This window comes from Platichthys flesus, chromosome 16 (genome assembly GCF_949316205.1).
Source record: "Platichthys flesus chromosome 16, fPlaFle2.1, whole genome shotgun sequence".
NCBI lineage: Eukaryota > Metazoa > Chordata > Actinopteri > Pleuronectiformes > Pleuronectidae > Platichthys > Platichthys flesus.
Window position 1 is genome coordinate 22724286 of NC_084960.1, and position 18055 is coordinate 22742340.

The 18055-nt window shown below is 39.8% G+C and overlaps 1 protein-coding gene across 1 annotated transcript in view; it reads right to left on the reverse strand.

The window, feature by feature from the left end:
* tspan4b (tetraspanin 4b) overlaps window positions 1-18055 on the reverse strand; it is a 57948-nt gene that overhangs the window by 16642 nt on the left and 23251 nt on the right. Inside the window, exons 5-6 of the mRNA XM_062407884.1 lie at window positions 8689-8784; window positions 8029-8142 (exon numbers count right to left, since the gene is read on the reverse strand). Coding sequence (XP_062263868.1) covers window positions 8029-8142; window positions 8689-8784 — 210 coding nt within the window. The remainder of the gene's footprint in view (window positions 1-8028; window positions 8143-8688; window positions 8785-18055) is intronic.

The following is an 18055-nucleotide window of genomic DNA, read 5'->3' on the forward strand; positions in this document are numbered from 1 at the left end:
ACTGAACAGCAACTTCTTTTCCTCTTTCCCTCTGACTGGTAACATAATCTGGGCTTAATAATGATACATGCTAAGCAAGACTGTTTACTCAATTCTGTGTGTTTACAAGTTTGATATATGCTGTGACGTTGTAGGCATAAGTTAAATGAAGGTTAATAGTTAGGCTCGCCACAGGCTTTGTCCCTGACTATCATTATCTGATTAACATCCACACAGACACGCATAGTATCTCACCTAGTTAAACCTTCCCCCTCAGCCGTAAAGCAACGGCCGTAAAGCAACCTCAGAAGAAAGGGGGGGGCTCTTATCTTAGGGACCATTTTTAAAGCATACTAATTTACATTCACACACTCACACACCTCCTTGTTAGTTAGTTTGATTGTTTAGTAACTTGTGTTTTTATACTTTATTACGTTCATAATAAATGTTCTTCTTTCATAAATGTTCTGTCATTAATATTGCATAAGTGAATTTTGCCAACCGTTACACTGTTAAGAACTCCATAACCTTCATTGTTCATTATATAATCTTTAATAGTAAAATACTGAGATTTCTAATTGAACTAGATCTAAATGAGACTGATCTTAATCAATAAATTGGCTATCTTTTCCCTTCTATGAAGGGTGGTGCCCCACGAGAACTTTAACCAATTAAAGTTATGATTTAATATTAATATTTGAAATATTAATGTTTTACATTTTATTTTGATAACCAAATTTATTGAGTGCCTAAAGGCACACCAATCTATGGTAACACCTTTTACGTACTATTGCACAACAACATGTTTAATGTCATTGTACTTATATTTGTAAAGATTCTCCTTTAATTAAAAATAACTGTTTTTGGATTGGATTTATGACCCCTTTTTTGCACTGTATAGGAGCGCCCCCTTCAATTTGTTGGAAGTAACTAAGTAACTTTTACTTAAAGTACATTTTAAATTAACTACTTTTTATTTTTACTTGAGTAGATTTTTAGATGGGTACTTTTACTTGTACTTAAGTAAAATTTCATCAAAGTAAAGGTACTTTTACTTGAGTAAGATATTTCAGTACTTTTAACACCTCTGTGTGATATCCACTAACCCATCAACCTGGACTCCCCATCCCCTTGGATATAATATGTCCAAAACTCTCCAGACCAGTGCTGGTACATGTACACCATGACACAATGTTTAGTGCACCGATGCAACCAAGGAAACCTCTTTGTCATACCTCAGAGTTCTTTAGGACATAAAAACATGGATGACCTGCAATTTAGTCCGGTTTAACTCAGACAAAGCAGAAGTTGTAGTACTTGGCCCTAAACAACTCAGAGAATCAGTATCTATTGATATAGATACTATGATACAATGTTGAAAATCTAATAGACTGGAAGAATAGTGTTAAAGAATATAAAAAGGCTCTCCACAAAGCAAGAGCCGCCTACTATTCAAAACTTAGCTAGCACTGTAGCCAGGCTGACAGAGAGTCACACCTCCACCGAACCCAGTATTCCTCGATCCCTAGATAGCAATATCTTTATGACGACCTTTTTTAATGATAAAATTCAAACTATTAGAAATAAAATCAACCATCTCCTGCCCTCAATTGGCACTAATACCCTCCATACAACAGAGATCTCAGAAACGGCTGAGAATCCTACCCATTACTTAGACAGCTTCTCTCTGATCACCCGTGATCAGTTTACCAAATTAATCTCAGGTTCTAAACCAACAACCTGTATCTTAGATCCCATTCCTACCAAATTACTTAAAGAAATTCTGCCCCTAATTGATAGTTCGTTACTTAACATTATCAATCTGTCATTATCATCAGGTTATGTACCACAGTCTTTTAAAATAGCTGTTATAAAACCCCTACTCAAAAAACCCACCCTAGACCCAGAGGTTTTAGCCAATTACAGGCCAATATCTAATCTTCCCTTCATTTCTAAAATCTTAGAAAAAGTTGTTGCCAATACGCTGTGTGAGTTTCTCCAGGAAAATAATATATATGAAGACTTTCAATCTGGGTTTAGAGCCAATCACAGTACAGAGACAGCCTTGGCAAAAGTCACTAATGACCTTTTAATAGCCTCAGATCAGGGACTTGTGTCTGTCCTCGTTCTGTTAGATCTCAGTGCAGCATTCGACACAATTGATCATCAAATTTTATTACAAAGACTCAAACAGTTAATTAACATTAATGGAACCGCCCTTAACTGGTTTAAATCGTATTTTTCTGATCGCTCCCAATTTGTGCAAATTAATGATGAGTCATCTGTGCGCACCAAAGTTAACCATGCTGTTCCACAGGGCTCTGTGCTCGGCCCAATTTTATTCTCATTATATATGCTTCCACTAGGAAACATTATCAGCACACACTCGGTAAATTTCCACTGCTATGCGGATGACACCCAGTTATATTTGTTAATAAAACCTGAACAAAGTAATCAATTAACTAAACTTCGAACATGTCTCAAGGACATAAAAACCTGGATGACCCGCAATTTTCTCTTATTAAACTCAGACAAAACAGAGGTTATAATACTTGGCCCCAAACACCTTAGAGATGCATTATCTAATGATATAGCTGTGCTAGACGACATTGCCCTTGCTTCCAATGAAAGAGTCAGGAACTTGGGAGTGATCTTCGATCCTGATTTATCCTTTAATAGTCACTTAAAACAAATTTCTAGGACCACTTTTTTCCACTTGCGTAATATTTTAAAAATTAGACATGTCCTTTCACAAAAAGATGCAGAAAAACTAGTCCATGCCTTTGTTACATCGAGACTGGACTATTGTAATTCATTATTATCAGGCTCCAGCAGTAAGTCGTTAAAGACTCTACAGCTTGTCCAAAATGCCGCAGCATGTGTCCTGACGAGAACAAAGAGAAGAGAGCACATTTCTCCAATATTAGCATCGCTACACTGGCTTCCAGTTAAATCTAGAATAGAATTTAAAATTCTCCTCACCTTCAAGGCCCTTAATAATATAGCGCCTTTTTACCTTAAAGAGCTGTTAGTACCTTATAAACCCGCTAGAGCACTCCGCTCCCAGAATTCAAGCCTACTTGTCATCCCTAAATTCTCTAAAAGTAGAGTAGGAGCCAGAGCTTTTAGCCATCAAGCCCCTCGGCTGTGGAATAATCTACCACTTTCAGTTCGGGAGGCAGACACCATCTGTTTGTTTAAAAGTAGGCTCAAAACCTTCGTTTTTGATAAAGCTTATAGTTAGAGCTAATTAGTGCACCAGAACGTTACTTGTTCTATTTTATGACACATGACACACAGAGCTTCTCTTTCCAGCTTCTCCTTCCTCTTCTCCATCCCTATCCCCCTTCCCCGGAATCCCTTTGCTTTATCACCCGCAGATCCAGGGCCTCTGTGGCCGCACCATGGATTGCAGTTTGTGGATCGCACACCGGGGGTCGCGGTGTTGGATCCAGTGTGGCGGATTGTGAGTCATGTGGGCTGATCGTGGTGCTGGTGGCGGACCCTGTGTCGCGTTGGCGACCGCGGTGGTGGCTTGTGATGGGTCGTGGTGGGCGGCGATGGACGGTGACTGAGGACTGGAGTGGCGTCTGGTCTGGATGGTGGATCGTGGTCTAGATGGTTGCTGAGCATGGACTGTGCTTGCAGCGGGACTGCTTGGCATGTCATGTTGGGGTTGTCCTTCGGGATGTCTACCCTCATCAAATGCTGCTAGAGACTTTGATTATTGATGATGTTCTCCTGCACGTGGCATCTATTGCACTTCTGTCCGTCCTGGGAAAGGGATCCCTCACATGTGGCTCTCTCTGAGGTTTCTACATATTTTTACCCTGTTAAAAGGGTTTTTAGTAGTTTTTCCTTACTCTTGCTGAGGGTTAAGGACAGAGGATGTCACACCCTGTTAAAGCCCTATGAGATGAATTGTAATTTGTGAATATGGGCTATACAAATAAAATTTGATTGATTGATTGATATAGCTCTAGATGGCATCACCCCAAGTGAAACCATAATTTATCTGGTAGTTATCTTTGATCCCGAATTGTCCATTGATTCACATTAAAAACAAATTTTGAGGACTGCGATTATTCACATACGTAACAATGTAAACATCAGGTATGTACTGTCTCATAAGATAGAGAAAACTGTGTCTGTCACTACCCCCAAACTTGTAATTCTCTTGTATGCTCTACCATTAAGTCTTCAAAGACTCTGCAGCTTGTCCAAAATGTCGCCTGAGCACCGCTAAAAAGAGGCTAAACTTGCCTATGATATATATTGATATACCACTCCATTTAAGTTAAGCGCCTTTTTTGTCTCATGAGTGTTGTGAAGAATATGTTTTTTATTTGCTGTTGTAAACATATTGTGATTTGTAAATATGGACAAAAGAATAATCATGATTAATTGTTTGATTGAATTTGTATCTGTCCCACTATAAAACCTTGTGAAACTCCATGAGTAATTTCTAATATCTGGAGCCGCAAAACAGATTTGATAATACAGGGTTAGGGTTGACATTTTATGGCCTATTTGAGTCCTCCCCATATTTGTTGGAAATGTATAATAAAACAGGGTAATAAAACGTACCCTGTTTTGAAAATCAAAACATATAGCTTCAGCCTTATAGCTTAAAAATATATATTTTAGTTGACGAAATATGAAATCAAAGAGTGATAGCAGGTTAGACTGGAGGAGGACACAGTAATTTATTTCATTGTCATCCTATGTAATGGACCAACACAAAATAGTCCTTCATTTGTAAGTGGGGGGAAACATTACATGGATGATGCAGTCTGCAAAAGACTTGAGACTGGGGCGGAGATTCATCTTCCAGCAGGATAATGAACTTAAACATACAGCTAGAGCTACAATGGAATGTTTAGATCAAAGCATGTTTATGTCTTAAAATAGCCCAGTCAAAGCCCAGTCCTAAATCCAATTGAGAATGTATGTCAAGACTTGAAAATTGCTGTTCAGATGGTCTCCATCCAATCTGACTGCGCTTCAGCTTTGTTGCCAAGAAGAATGGACAAACATTTCCTTCTCTAGATGTGCAAAGCTGGTAGAGACATAACCCATAAGACTTGTAGCTGAAATTGCAGCGAAAGGGGGTTCTACCAAGTATTGACTCAGGTGGGTGAATAATTCTGAATCCAACAGATGTCAACTTTTTGATCTCATTATTGTTTGTGTCACATTTAAAGGTATTTTGCACCATCAAAGTATCTGCATATTGTGTTGATCAAATGGGAAAAAGTCTTCAAGTCTATTGGAATTCCAGTTTGGGAAAAAGTCCAAGGGGGGTGAATACTTATGTAAGGCACAGTATAATATTTCTCCTCAGATACTCAACCATTACTGGCAATAATCCATCAATTCATTGACCTTCCATTATGCTTCAAAATGTTTCTTTCTAATCAATACCGCAAATACCCTTATCTTTCTGATGTTCTCCTTTACACATGGTATCTATTACACTTGTGTCCATCCTGGGAGAGGGAGCCCTCATTTCTTTTTTTTCCCCTACTCTTGTTTAGGGTTAAGTACAGACGTGTCACACGTTGTTGTTGTGCAAAAGTAGGAGTAGATTTGATTTTTGAACAGTAGATTTTTGTTGGCTAATTATTAATAATCATGAAATATGATTATTTAAATAAAAAAATATTTATTAAAAATAATTAAAATTATAAAGCTATTGAAAGGGAAGTCTGGGGCCCCCTGCTTGAGCTGCTCCCCCCGCGACCCGACCCCGGATAAGCGGATGAAAATGAGATGAGATGAGATAAAGCTATTAATTAAGAATAGTAAAATAATTAATAATAATTTTAATGAAAACAATACATTTATCAATTAAGAATAGTACGATCTGTAATCATTGCTTATCGTCGCGGGGCACCACCCTGGTTACAGGGACCAACCAGTCAAACTATAGTTATCAGTCTCAAGTGATATAAGTTAAATTAATAATCTCAATATTTAATAATAATGATTATATAATAAACAATGAAGGGTTTTAAGTTTGAGCACAGGCTATAGTAATCCAGCTGTATTCACATACATATGCACAAATAATCACAGAACGACAAATACTTTAATTACAAAAGTATTTATTAAGAGGGAAATAAAGTTAATGTTATTTAATGATTCTTCATTTAACAAACTCCAATATTTCAAAGATGACAACAGCAGCAGCAGCACTTATCACAATTGTCACATATGGTAATACTGAGTATCTATGTGTGTGCGTGTGTGGTTGTGTCTGCCTGTCTGTGTCTCTATGTGTGTGTGTGTGTGTGTGTGTGTAAGAAAGAGAAGGGGGAGTGGCTATGGCGTAGTGACGAGTTCACGTGGTGACGTCGTCTGGCCGAAATCAAGATGTTACGTTCAAGTAATTTTTAGATGGAGGTTTATGACCTCTGTGACGACATGAGGTTGAAGACAAGATGGCGGTCGGTCGCCAGTTACACAAAGGAACTTTTTAGACAAAGAGATTTCTTATCTCCTGGTTCTGGCGCCAAACGGCGTCAAGATGAATTTAGGCTCTTTAGTCAAGATTTATCCATGTAACCTGAAATGTAAGGAAAGGTCGAGACGTGTATAAAATCAGGTTTAATAGAAAAGAGAGAGAGAGAGAGAGAGAGAGAGAGATCAGAGAGAGAAAGACATCAGAAACATCGTCAGAGACAAACTTCCGGCGAAGCGGGCAGTCCGGTAACGTGAGATTTATCTTTTAACAGATGTAAATCTCCGCACAATAACTCTGACGGTAATGCTTTGAAAGGAAGCGCCGGCTGGTTACCGCGCGCTTCTCAAAACACAGTAGACAAAGGAACCGGATGTGACGTCTCAGTTCACCATGTAACACGGCATTAAAACAGATCAGCGATCTTCAAATAAACATACACTCAAATAAAATGACACGCTTAGTATAAATACTAGTCTCTGCCCAGACAATAAAGCCTCTTACTGTGACCTCCGCGGTGTTGCTTGCGTTTTGCGCGCGGATTTTCCGGAAGTCCAGTGAATCCCTTGTTGTTGAACCTCAGGATAAGTGCACGAACGGGCGGATTCCTGGAAAACAAATGAGTGAAGTCCTGGCCTCTTAAGCGGTGCTCCGGTGGGTCTCGTGGTTGCAACGGAGATCAGCGGTGGGCCAAATGGAAGAGCGAATCCTTCTCATGCTCTTTGAATGGGATTAAACGTTGTTCGTCTTCTTCGACGGTATTGTGCGTCGTCCTTCTCCGACGGAATTTTGCCTCATCTCTTCTGCAGGGATGAACAGCTGTGGCGCAGTTGTGGATCGTGGAAAAAAAGTCTCTGAGCTCGGTCTGCGAGCGAGTTTCCTGTGTGCGGCCTTTTCAAGTTAAAAACAAAAATAGTCTCTATCAAAGTAAAACGTCGACTGAATAAAGAAATAAAGAAAAAATGAAACTAAAACAAACGTCTGTAATTGCTCCCTAAAATACCTCCGGATCAACTAACTGTAAAGGTCAGCTCTATCTTCAGGGAATTGGGAAATGGCAGCGATTGTTGATGAGCAGCCCCTCTTATTAACCTGAGGAGGCCCAGCCTCCTTGAGGGGTGGTCATGGGATGATGCTGGCTTTAAGCCAATTGAGTGTCCGAGGTCAAAATCAGAGTGGGAGCGGCCAGGAGCAGAACAGGGGTTTCTGGGGAAACCCCATGGATTAAGTTACCACCAGGAGATGCAATCTCCATGCTTGATCTTAGAGGGAAACTTTAGCTGGCTTCATCTTGGCTCACAGGCCTCACTTTTATAACCTATTTTCTGGTCAACTCCCTGGGCTGTTGCCCAACATTGTTAAAGCGATAGGAGACAAATTTTGATTTGTGAATATGGGCTATACAAATAAAACCCGATTGATTGATTGATTGATCATTCATAAACGTTTGTGGAAAAAAACTTCTGACTATATGGTTGGAAAATATCATGTGTGCAGGCATTCAGATATAGTATACATCTGACAAAATGAAAACTGACCTTTAGTGCTGTAATAAAGCCCCCCTTTTAGCTAAACATCAAACTAACCTCACTCCATCCGTCAATGCACTTGTCCATCCCAACAGAGCAGCAGGATGAGGGTAGCGTTCCATTCAGCACATCATACCAGTCTGTTTTGTTTGTTACTCCACAGCATTTGAACTGGAAGAGACAGTAGATACAAGGAAAATAAATTAAGTCTGAAGCAAAAGTTTAGTCAGGAAGAAAGTCACATGCAAATTTCCTTATCTGAGCTCCACCAGCACATTCTCTGATCACATCCAATCACAACCTGCCACTCTCGCCTTGAGCCAGTCAAAAATGTAAATGTTCTGTCTCCCACCTGTCATTCAGCTGTCAGTTCACTACCACAATCACTGACTGATCCACCGCCATCCCCGGACCATCTCAGGGTCCCAAATTCTTGCTCCATTCTTCATTACCATCACCCATAGGCGAGTCTAGCCTCTTTTAAGATGTTGACGAGCTGTTTTAATTTTATTGAAATTATATAGCATAAGAGTTATGTTGCATATCAATGTCAGGTGATAAGCATATTAGAAACTGTAAGTTCCAAAACTAAATAGCTGTATTGCTTAGTTGCTAGCTACCACACTTTTTAACAAGGGATTTAACGAATACTGTATGAACAAAGTACACAATGCACAATACACGATGTTAGCGAATTGCTTGCATAAAATTGCTCACCATTTTCTGCACATTGTCCCAGGATTTTTTCAGTCCAGGTTTTGATTTATAAATCTTCATACCTTCCTTTAATTCATGATGTGCTTTGGAGTCCAGCTAAAACAGAGAGAATAGTTGAACAGTTAATCATCCAACCATTATCCATACTTGCTAATCCATTGAAGGGACGCAACTGGGGAATATGCAAACTGATAGTGGGCAGGAGGTAGTGTACACCTCCACAGTTCACAGGTACAAGATAGTCAACCAGTCACATTCACCTGTCGCCTGTCATAAATATAAATGACAACAGAGCAGTGCAACACAGCACAACCTACAGCAACTAACTTTATTTCTAAATAAAGAGATGGACATTGTCTGGATGGACCATGTTTTATCCCTTATAGCATTTATTCTAAGTGTAAATTAAACAATTAAAACTTACTCTAAGTAGTTTTCCTACTGGCCATAGTTGTTGTATTATTGAGGTGACTATAGACCCTATATGGTAAAGTAGGTGTTAGTGAATGAGTGATTTCAGACAACGCCTTAGTTTGAGATGCTCCTCTGCAGTTGCCTACAGTTGAACCACCTGTTGTTTACCGGTGTGTGTGCGTCTGAGGAGAAGTAAGTTTGTTGTTCATTTGTTCCAACATTGTCACTGAAACTTTGCTTAGTTCTGTAATCCTTGTGTCTAGTATGTTTTATTCTCTTGTTATCTTGTGAATGTTTTATTTAAGCTGATAATACACAAAAGAATAAAACATCCTATACATTTTATTGTCATGCATTGTACCTTGGCTAAAGGCTACTTGATAGCTGAAGCTGATGATCAGGTTTGTCATGCTGCTAATTATTTTGATAATAATCGGTCTAGTATTAATAGCTGCATTGTTTGTTTTATTTGGCTGAAAAAATGTAGGTTCATCAACATGCATATTTAATGGTGTATCAAACTGCATACTGTACTGCAGGGCACTCTGCTTCAGTAGCAAGTGGGCCAAATAAGAACATCACAGGTGGTGTGAGGGCCGCACAGAATAATGATAAATTAATGGCTAAGATTGAAAAACAGTAATGTGTATTTCCACAGGTAAACAGTAGCATACGCATCTCTTTTCTTTCACTTTATATAATCAGTTACAGACTGTCATTCAATTCCAAATCACAGGAAGGCTATCAAGCTTTGATACAGAAGGGCAAAGGTTACATAAAGAACAACCAAAGATGAGACAGTGCTTTTCTGATATGTCCATATCGAAAAATGTAGAAAACAATTTGAAAATAGTATAATAGTACTCAGATATCAGATTACCAATACATGAGCCTGTTCAGGAAACTATCAAAAACAATTCCAAGCAGAAATTGGGTAGTTACCGCAGGTCCATATCTCAACATGCATAATGTAAACTGAACATCTTGATACAGTATCCATCACAATACACCGCATTCCACATTATTATGCAAATTGGATTTAAGGGTCATAAACATTCATTTTTTAGTTTTTGAATTAAACTCATGGATGGTATTGTGTCTCAGGGCTATTTGGATGAATGAAATAAATCTCAGACACCTGTAATAATTAGTTTGCCAGGTGAGCCCAATCAAAGGAAAACTACTTAAGAAGGATGTTCCACATTATTAAGCAAGCTACATGTTTCAGGCAAAATGGGGAAGAAAAAGGATCTCTCTGCTGCTGAAAAGCAGCAAATAGTGCAATACCTTGGTCAAGGTATCACAACATTGTATATTTCCAAAACAATTGCGTGTGATCATCAGACGGTGAAGAAATTTGTCACTGATTCACAGCACAAGCGGTTGCGTTCAGACAAAGGCAAAATAAGGAAGATTTCTGCCAAATAAATGCGTAGGGTTAAGAGAGCAGCCACTAAAATGCCATTGAATAGAAGCAAACAGGTGTTTGAAGCCGCTGGTGCCTCTGGACTCTCGCAAACTTCAAGATGTAGGACGCTCAAGAGGTCTGCAAGTGTCCTTAAACCTGTTATTCGGCCACCCCTAATCCAAGCTCACAAGCAAAAAAGGTTGCAGTGGGCTCAGGACTACATGAAGACTAACTTCCAAACTGTTTTGTTTACGGATGAGTGCAGTGCAACCCTTGATGGTCCTGATGGATGGAGTAGAGGATGGTTGGTGAATGGCCACCATGTCCCAAGGCTGAGACTTCAACAAGGAGGTGTTGTTACAAGATACGATTTCTTTTGATTGTTGAATGTGTGTTTGTGCAGCTAGTTAACACTTTTATGTAGCTCCGCTCTTCTGGTGGCAGTCAGGGAGCAGCACGTGGGTAGCATGAGTGCAACAGATGTTGTGTGCATGGTAACCATGTTTAGCTTAGCCACACACACAAACAGAAAGTATGATGTTGCTGATGTGTTTGTGTGTGGTTAATGTTCACTATGTTTATGGGTGTAAATAATAAGGATTAAGATATTTTTGTTTATTGCCAATAATTTATGTTAATGTTCAAGGATTAATAGGCCTTTTCCATATATTGTTATCTGTCCATTTAAGTGAATGGTAAGAAAATGTATGACACTGTTTAGTATTTTATATTAAAAAGCTGTTGTAACTGTGTAAATTGATTCTGTAAATTATAAACAACCTCTTGATGACGCAGAGGAAACACCATGTCCGAGTCACTTTATTAACATCTCCCCTTTTCAGGGCACAACATGAGTTGCATGTGATAATAACTATGTTTCACCATCATTCTGTTACAGGCTGCACTATCCACCATTACTATTCCCACCTCGTTTAAACAGCCTGTTATGGAGTTTTACACTGAATTAGACAGTTTAGATATGATTATAATCTCCACACATCAGTGTTGTAAACAGTTAATTAAAGTCAAATTAATTATATAATTATGTTTTCACACTGAGGGAAGTGGAGAGACTTGATGTGGACTGTTATCAACAGCTCTGTGGGAGATTATCACCTTGAATATTACAGATGAGGTAGAAAGACATTTTATCTATGTGTACAATGTTGTATTTCTTTCTCACGTTTTATCAACAGCGGTTTTAAAATATGTGCATTTAACCATGAGGATACAAACCCAGACCCCAGTACATCGGTTCTATCTGAAATCTGTGGTGTTTCATACACAACACAAAACATTCATAACAGTGCGCTTCTTCTCCTCATTAATGCAGCTCCTAATGTCCTCAGCAGCAACATTGTGGACATCTGCAGCTTCATGCTGGTCAACACGTGGACGACCAATCATCATCATCATCATAATCTACACAACACTTCTAAATAGTGTTGTGTCGGTAACAGCTGGCATTGGCTTCGAACCCGTTCGCAGATGGTATGTAGCTTCCGGATTAGCGTTGCTAAGCTAGCACGCCTGATTCAAAGGCACCCTGCGAATCACTGCGAACACATGTAAATAAAATACTCTACGTGACTTACCACAGAAACGGGAGCGCAGTCGGCGTTAATGTGTCAGATGAACAAGCAGAACATCAAACTGTGCTACTGATTCAATGTGTGTGTGTATCTTCAGCACAGACTTCAGCACGGAAGAAGATTCTCATGATGCGTTCACGTGCAGCTGTGTTAAATGGAGCTTCGTTTGTCATGGCGAGTTGAAGAAGTCTGCTGCAAAGCTATGAATAATCCGCATGATGAAAACTCACAGCAATGTTATGCCTACATTATCAATATCTTGAGACCCATTTCACACAGTTTGACATGGTTTAGCAAAGTGGCTTGGGAGAAATACATCAAAGAGTAAGATGACCAAAACAAGAAATTTCTTAATGCCCCCAGGGGGCGCTGTCCTTTTAAGTCACGATTAGTGTGTAGATGTCTTCAGATCGAGACTCTTTTCTTACATGTTTAGTTTGGAGTTGATTGGAGCAAATATGTCTGAGATACAAACGTTCGTGTTTTCATGGCGTTTCATCAAACTTTAAGGCCACGCCATAGTCAGACGAAAAATCGTCTACATTTTAAGTTGATCTGATGAAAGCTCTCTGACAAGTAATTTAAAGTAAAAAAGTGGAATATGGGCAAAATGGCCACTAAGTCCAAAATGGCGAGCTTCCTGTGCGTTTTTCAAAGTGCTCCAAGAGGCATTTTCCTATGATTAGTCACGATACACCTGTGCCCAGATTTTGGTGAAAATTGCTTATGTGGAAACCTAGGGTCTGATTCCAGGTGGCACTGTTGAGCCATTTTGCCACACCCATTTCCAATTACCCCAGAATACGTAAATTTTCACCCCTCTCTAATTTACTGCAAACTTAAACAACTTTTCCAGCATGTTAAAGCCCTCAAAAAGGCAATTCATTCACCTGAATAATAAGAATAAGAATAATAATTCTTTCAATTTCAATAGGGCCTTCCACCGGAGGTGCTCGGGCCCTAATAATAATAATAATAATAATCATTTCAATTTCAATAGGGCCTCCCACCGATTTCGGTGCTCGGGCCCTAATAAATAAGCCTTCAACAACATTTCCAAGCAGAAATAAGGTGCTTTGCAGGTTCATATCCATAAACAAACACAGCCAGATGAATCTGGTAAAACAGAATCCACCAAATTAACAAAAACTCATGATATTATCATAAACAAGCCAAAAATAAGGTGCATATAGCAGGTTCATGTCCCTATTTGTTAAAGGTAAAAACTTAAACTCCAGAAAAACCAAAAGGGAGCCTGCTGAATCATAAAACAGATTCGTAGTCTGTGCATTTTCAGTTTGATAGCATCACATGCCTAAGTCAGGTTATTTTACTACTACACAACACCTTACTTATCAGACCTCTGTTGTTTTGAGCATGTTTGACATAGAGAAATTACAATGTCTTGATTGGCAATTTGAACGTAGTTTGGCTCATAAGTAATAAGGGCAACCCTGAGACACTCGTGTAGTTTTTCATTGGTCATGGAGCAACGTGCCCTTGTTTTAATTGCATTCATGTGAGAAAAGCTAGACTCACATGTGTCGGTGGATCCAAACATTGTTTGTATTAGCAACGCCACTTTCCTGATTGTGGGGCACTGGTATTGGCTAACATGTTTACACCAAAGGTTCACTGCACCCTCAAACAGCAAGTGCTGCTTTATAGCAAATGAGGATTGGACATCCACTATTTCCTTCTGAAGGATGCTCTGATCAATGCAAGACATGACCTCTTTTGCTTTTACACAGAAGTCTGCCTCAGGTTTGATGGAGAATGGGTCATGAGAAAACTGCAGTACCTCAATAGGAATAATGAAGCCTTGGAATCTCTCATTGACGTTATCAGTCAGTTTTCTCATAAAGTTTGTCATGACTAGCGCTATGTGTGCCCCAGGTGCTCCACTCATGAATGCATGGAGTTGTGAGAAGTGCAGCAACCTTTCTGCCATTAGGTCTGACGTGAAAACTTTGTTTTGAAGGCGCACAGCCTCTCTACCAATTCTGCAATATACTTTTCCCGCCCCTGAACTTCCAAATTCAAAGTGTCCAAAAATGTCACACAGAAAGTGGACTACTGCCTTAAACTGTTCATCCAACATGCGCTCCAAGAAGTCTGCTGCCCGTTTGTGTTTACACGTGCGAAGGAAAGACAAGATCTAGTAACGGAGTTCCCAGAAACGGTCCAAAACCTTTCCTTTGCTGAGCCACTTGAAATCACTATGAACCAGCAAGTCAGTGTGCTCTGCAGATGCGTCAGCAAGCAACATAAAGGAAGAGGAAATGTTGAAGGCTGGTGGGTGAGAGGATGAAATTCACAATGTTCATAACAGTGTCAATGGTGTTTTTCAGACATAAAGCTTTTTTGAATCTTAGGGGTGGATATGGAACAGCGGGTAGAGGGGGTCGTCGGCAGTTCGATGTCCATCCCCCTATTCCTTTTGAAAAAGTGTCCAAGAGCATACTAAGCCCCAAATTGCCCCTACTGCTTTGCCGACAGTGTATGATTTACCTATGATAGAGAAAGTGCTGCAAATAGATTCACTGTATGAATGTGTGTGTGTATGGTTAAATGGCATAACGGGTAACCAGGACTGTAAAGCACTCTGACTGGTCATCAAGACTAGAAAAGTACTATAGAAATACAGACGATTTATAATTCTTTTGATACATACAGTGTAATCAACCTCTCTACCCTCAGGATAAAAACTGACATGGTCCATGAGAATTAAATCCACATCCCAATTCAACTTCCTGATCAGTGCATTTGTAACAGAGATAAGAATGTACTGTATTTATTTTTATTTATAATTTGTATTTGTGAATTTTATTTTGTTATTATTTTATTTTGTTAACGCTACCTGCGGAAGTGATGTTGCTGTGCACCATCTTTCGTGCTCCCCGAATTCTTACTTCCGGTTGGCTCTTCTTTCCCTCAGTGTATTTTTGTCTCACTGAGGGTAAGTCACCTGTGGATAAGCTCCGTGCTGTTTTATCGTTTTTTTTTATAAAAATTTCATGTTTTGAGTGTTTATATGTTTTGGCAATGCTGTAAATTAACGTAATTTAACATCCACGGAGATGTTTTTTATGTAATTGGCCGCCATTTTGTTTTTGCGCCAATGATTTCGGCAGCCTTTGATGTAAATTGATTCTATTTTGTAGACTTTGAAAGGAGCAAAATAGGTTTCCGTTGGTTACTGCAGGAATGTGGGTTTCCTTTTTGATTTAATAGATGTTTGCCCAACAATGTGTTAACCCCCCTACGCAGTAACCCAGCTCTTGATTTACGACAGAAACCAGAATTGGTGTATGACATTCTTCTCCAATATTTCAGTGATGCTTCCTCATGTCTCCCCTGGCAGACTTTTACGCCACTCTGCCAAAGCATAAAGAGAATCCAGTCGATTATTGGAAAAGACTGAATAAGGCAGCAGACCAAGCCAATGAGGGCCTGCGCAGGCAAGGGAAACAGACGGAGGACATGTCTGATGAAGTGGCCCTGATATTCGTCAAACATTGTCCAGACCCATAGCTCACCTGTATCCTAAAGTGTAAACCAGTCCACGAGTGGAACTCACGTGATGTGCAGCTGAGGATTGATAATTATCAGAGGGAGTTGAGAGCTAGTAGCAGAATCTCACCCTGTGCCCCTCTCCAGCGTCTGCAACAATTCAAGGTGAATCCTGTCCGGCTCAGAATTGTGCTCCTGTGCCAGCTGTGGCACAAAACTTCCAACAGTCGGAAGAGGTGCTCCTCACTCGCGTAGCAGACTATATTTCAGGAGATGATGGAGACAATGCAGCAGCGTACTATTAACCGTCCGACTCGAGGTGGGAGGCTTCGAAATAAGCCTCCCACCACCGGCGAATTGTCCTGCCAGAAAGCTCCTCCCCTCCCCAGGCTGAGGGAACTAACTGGCCTGTATTTGGAGGGAGGCAGTACAGGATTCACCTGAAACTTCCAAATTGAATGGAGCAAAAAGAGGTTTCTGTTGGTTTCTTCAGGTGTCTGCAGCTGAATAAAGAACACAAAGGCCAGTCCTGAGTCACGTGTTTACATCCGTAACACATTGAATTAATCAAAGTTTCCTTGTGCCACAGGCAATTCCCCGGCTACCTTTCTATCTGCTTAGCTCTGTTCCTGTATGCTCACTGCTCAGCTCACCACCTCAAAACCTCCTATCCACCAGCCTCCATCTTCCCTCAAGCCAATGAAAAGTCAAGTTGTTCTAGACCCAGAGGCAGCAAAGCCCCAAATCATGAGGCTCCCTCCACCACACTTATCAACTGAGATCATGTTTTCATGTTTGTATGCAGTGTGCATTAATGTAATGTTTTTATATGCGAATAATCTTCTTCAAAATGTTGTGAATGAAACATGATGAAAGGCTTAAAAATGTTTGAGTGTTGTTTATGATTCAAAGCAGCTCTAATAAACATCTGGTTTCATTGATTCATTCCCAGGTTTACTAGCTTTAGTTAACTTATGTCGATTGCATACTTTTCCACCCTATTGTAGATTATAATATGAATTTTATCTGATCATATATTAAGACAGGTTTATGAGTATATTTTAAAATGGTTTACTTATGTTTTGTTCCCCCTGTATGTGATCAGTAAAAGGAATTTTTGCTATGTTCCCTTTTCAGTTCAATGTCTGTGATTTGCACATACCAAAGCAGACAGACAGGCACCCTTTCTTGTGTGTAAATAGAATAACTAATTTAATCAACAGTAATGATCCCAGTCGCAACTCCAGGTACACAGGTCGTCCACAAGTCGTCCACTTACTAAAGTTTTCAATTATTCTATGTTCTTTGTTACTGTTGTGGGGTTGATGAGATCTATAATTTGTATGCCTCTGCGCTGGCAACAGAAATTGAAAGGATTATTAGGGCCTGAGCGCCGAAACAGTCGTAGGCCCTATTGAAATTGAATGATTCTTATTATTATTAGGGCCCGAGCACCTCCGGTGGGAGGCCCTATTTAAATTGTAAGGATTGTTCTGAGCTTTTATTAGATCAACTTAAAATTTAGACGAGTGTCATCACAACAAGATGGACATCTAAAGTTATTGAAAGATCGATTTTTCGTCACACCGTGTGACTGTGGCGTGGCGTCAAACTTTGATTACAAGCCATCAAAACACGGGCTTCTGTATCTTGGACATATTTGGTCCAATCGAGTCCAAACTACACATGTAAGACAAGAGGCGCGATCTGATGACATCAACAAAGATACCATAACTTAAAATCATAACGCCACCTGCTGGCTACAGGAAGTGAAGCATTTATCTTGCTTCAGTGCGCAAACGCATGCAACGCGGAGACGAGCGCTTGGTCATCGAACATTCTCTTTTCACCGACCGCAACATACTTGAAATTGCCTGTGCTTTGGCCTGTTTGTGCTACAACGTATCCCTAGTTAGGGCCCGAGCACCAAAATCGGTGGGAGGCCCTATTGAAATGGTAATGATTATTATTGGATTATTATTAGCAGAGGTGTAGAGTAACGAATTACATTTACTCACGTTACTGTAATTGAGTATTTTTTTTGTGTACTTTGTAATTTTTTGAGTAGTTTTTAAAATGGGTAATTTTACTTTTACTTAAGTAGATTTTGACGATTTTTGAAGTATTGTACTTCGCTACATTGGAAATTACATCCGTTACTGAGTAAAAAAAAAACATAGTTCAGGGCGCAAGGCAATTCTCACTGCAGTGGTAGATGTCGCATAGAGTGGATGCGATTCCCTAACATGCATGTTCAACATATGAAAACTGATCGTAAAGTTCACTGTATGCGAAAAATATGCGCGACATGCACAACACTGCACAGGGAGCCACTGCAGAGCGGCTGAAGAGCCGCGGGTTCAGACCCCTGGCTACGGCGAAAGAGCGATGTGTTTACTGCTCTGCCTTTAAAGAGATGCAGACGTCAACACGTTAGTTC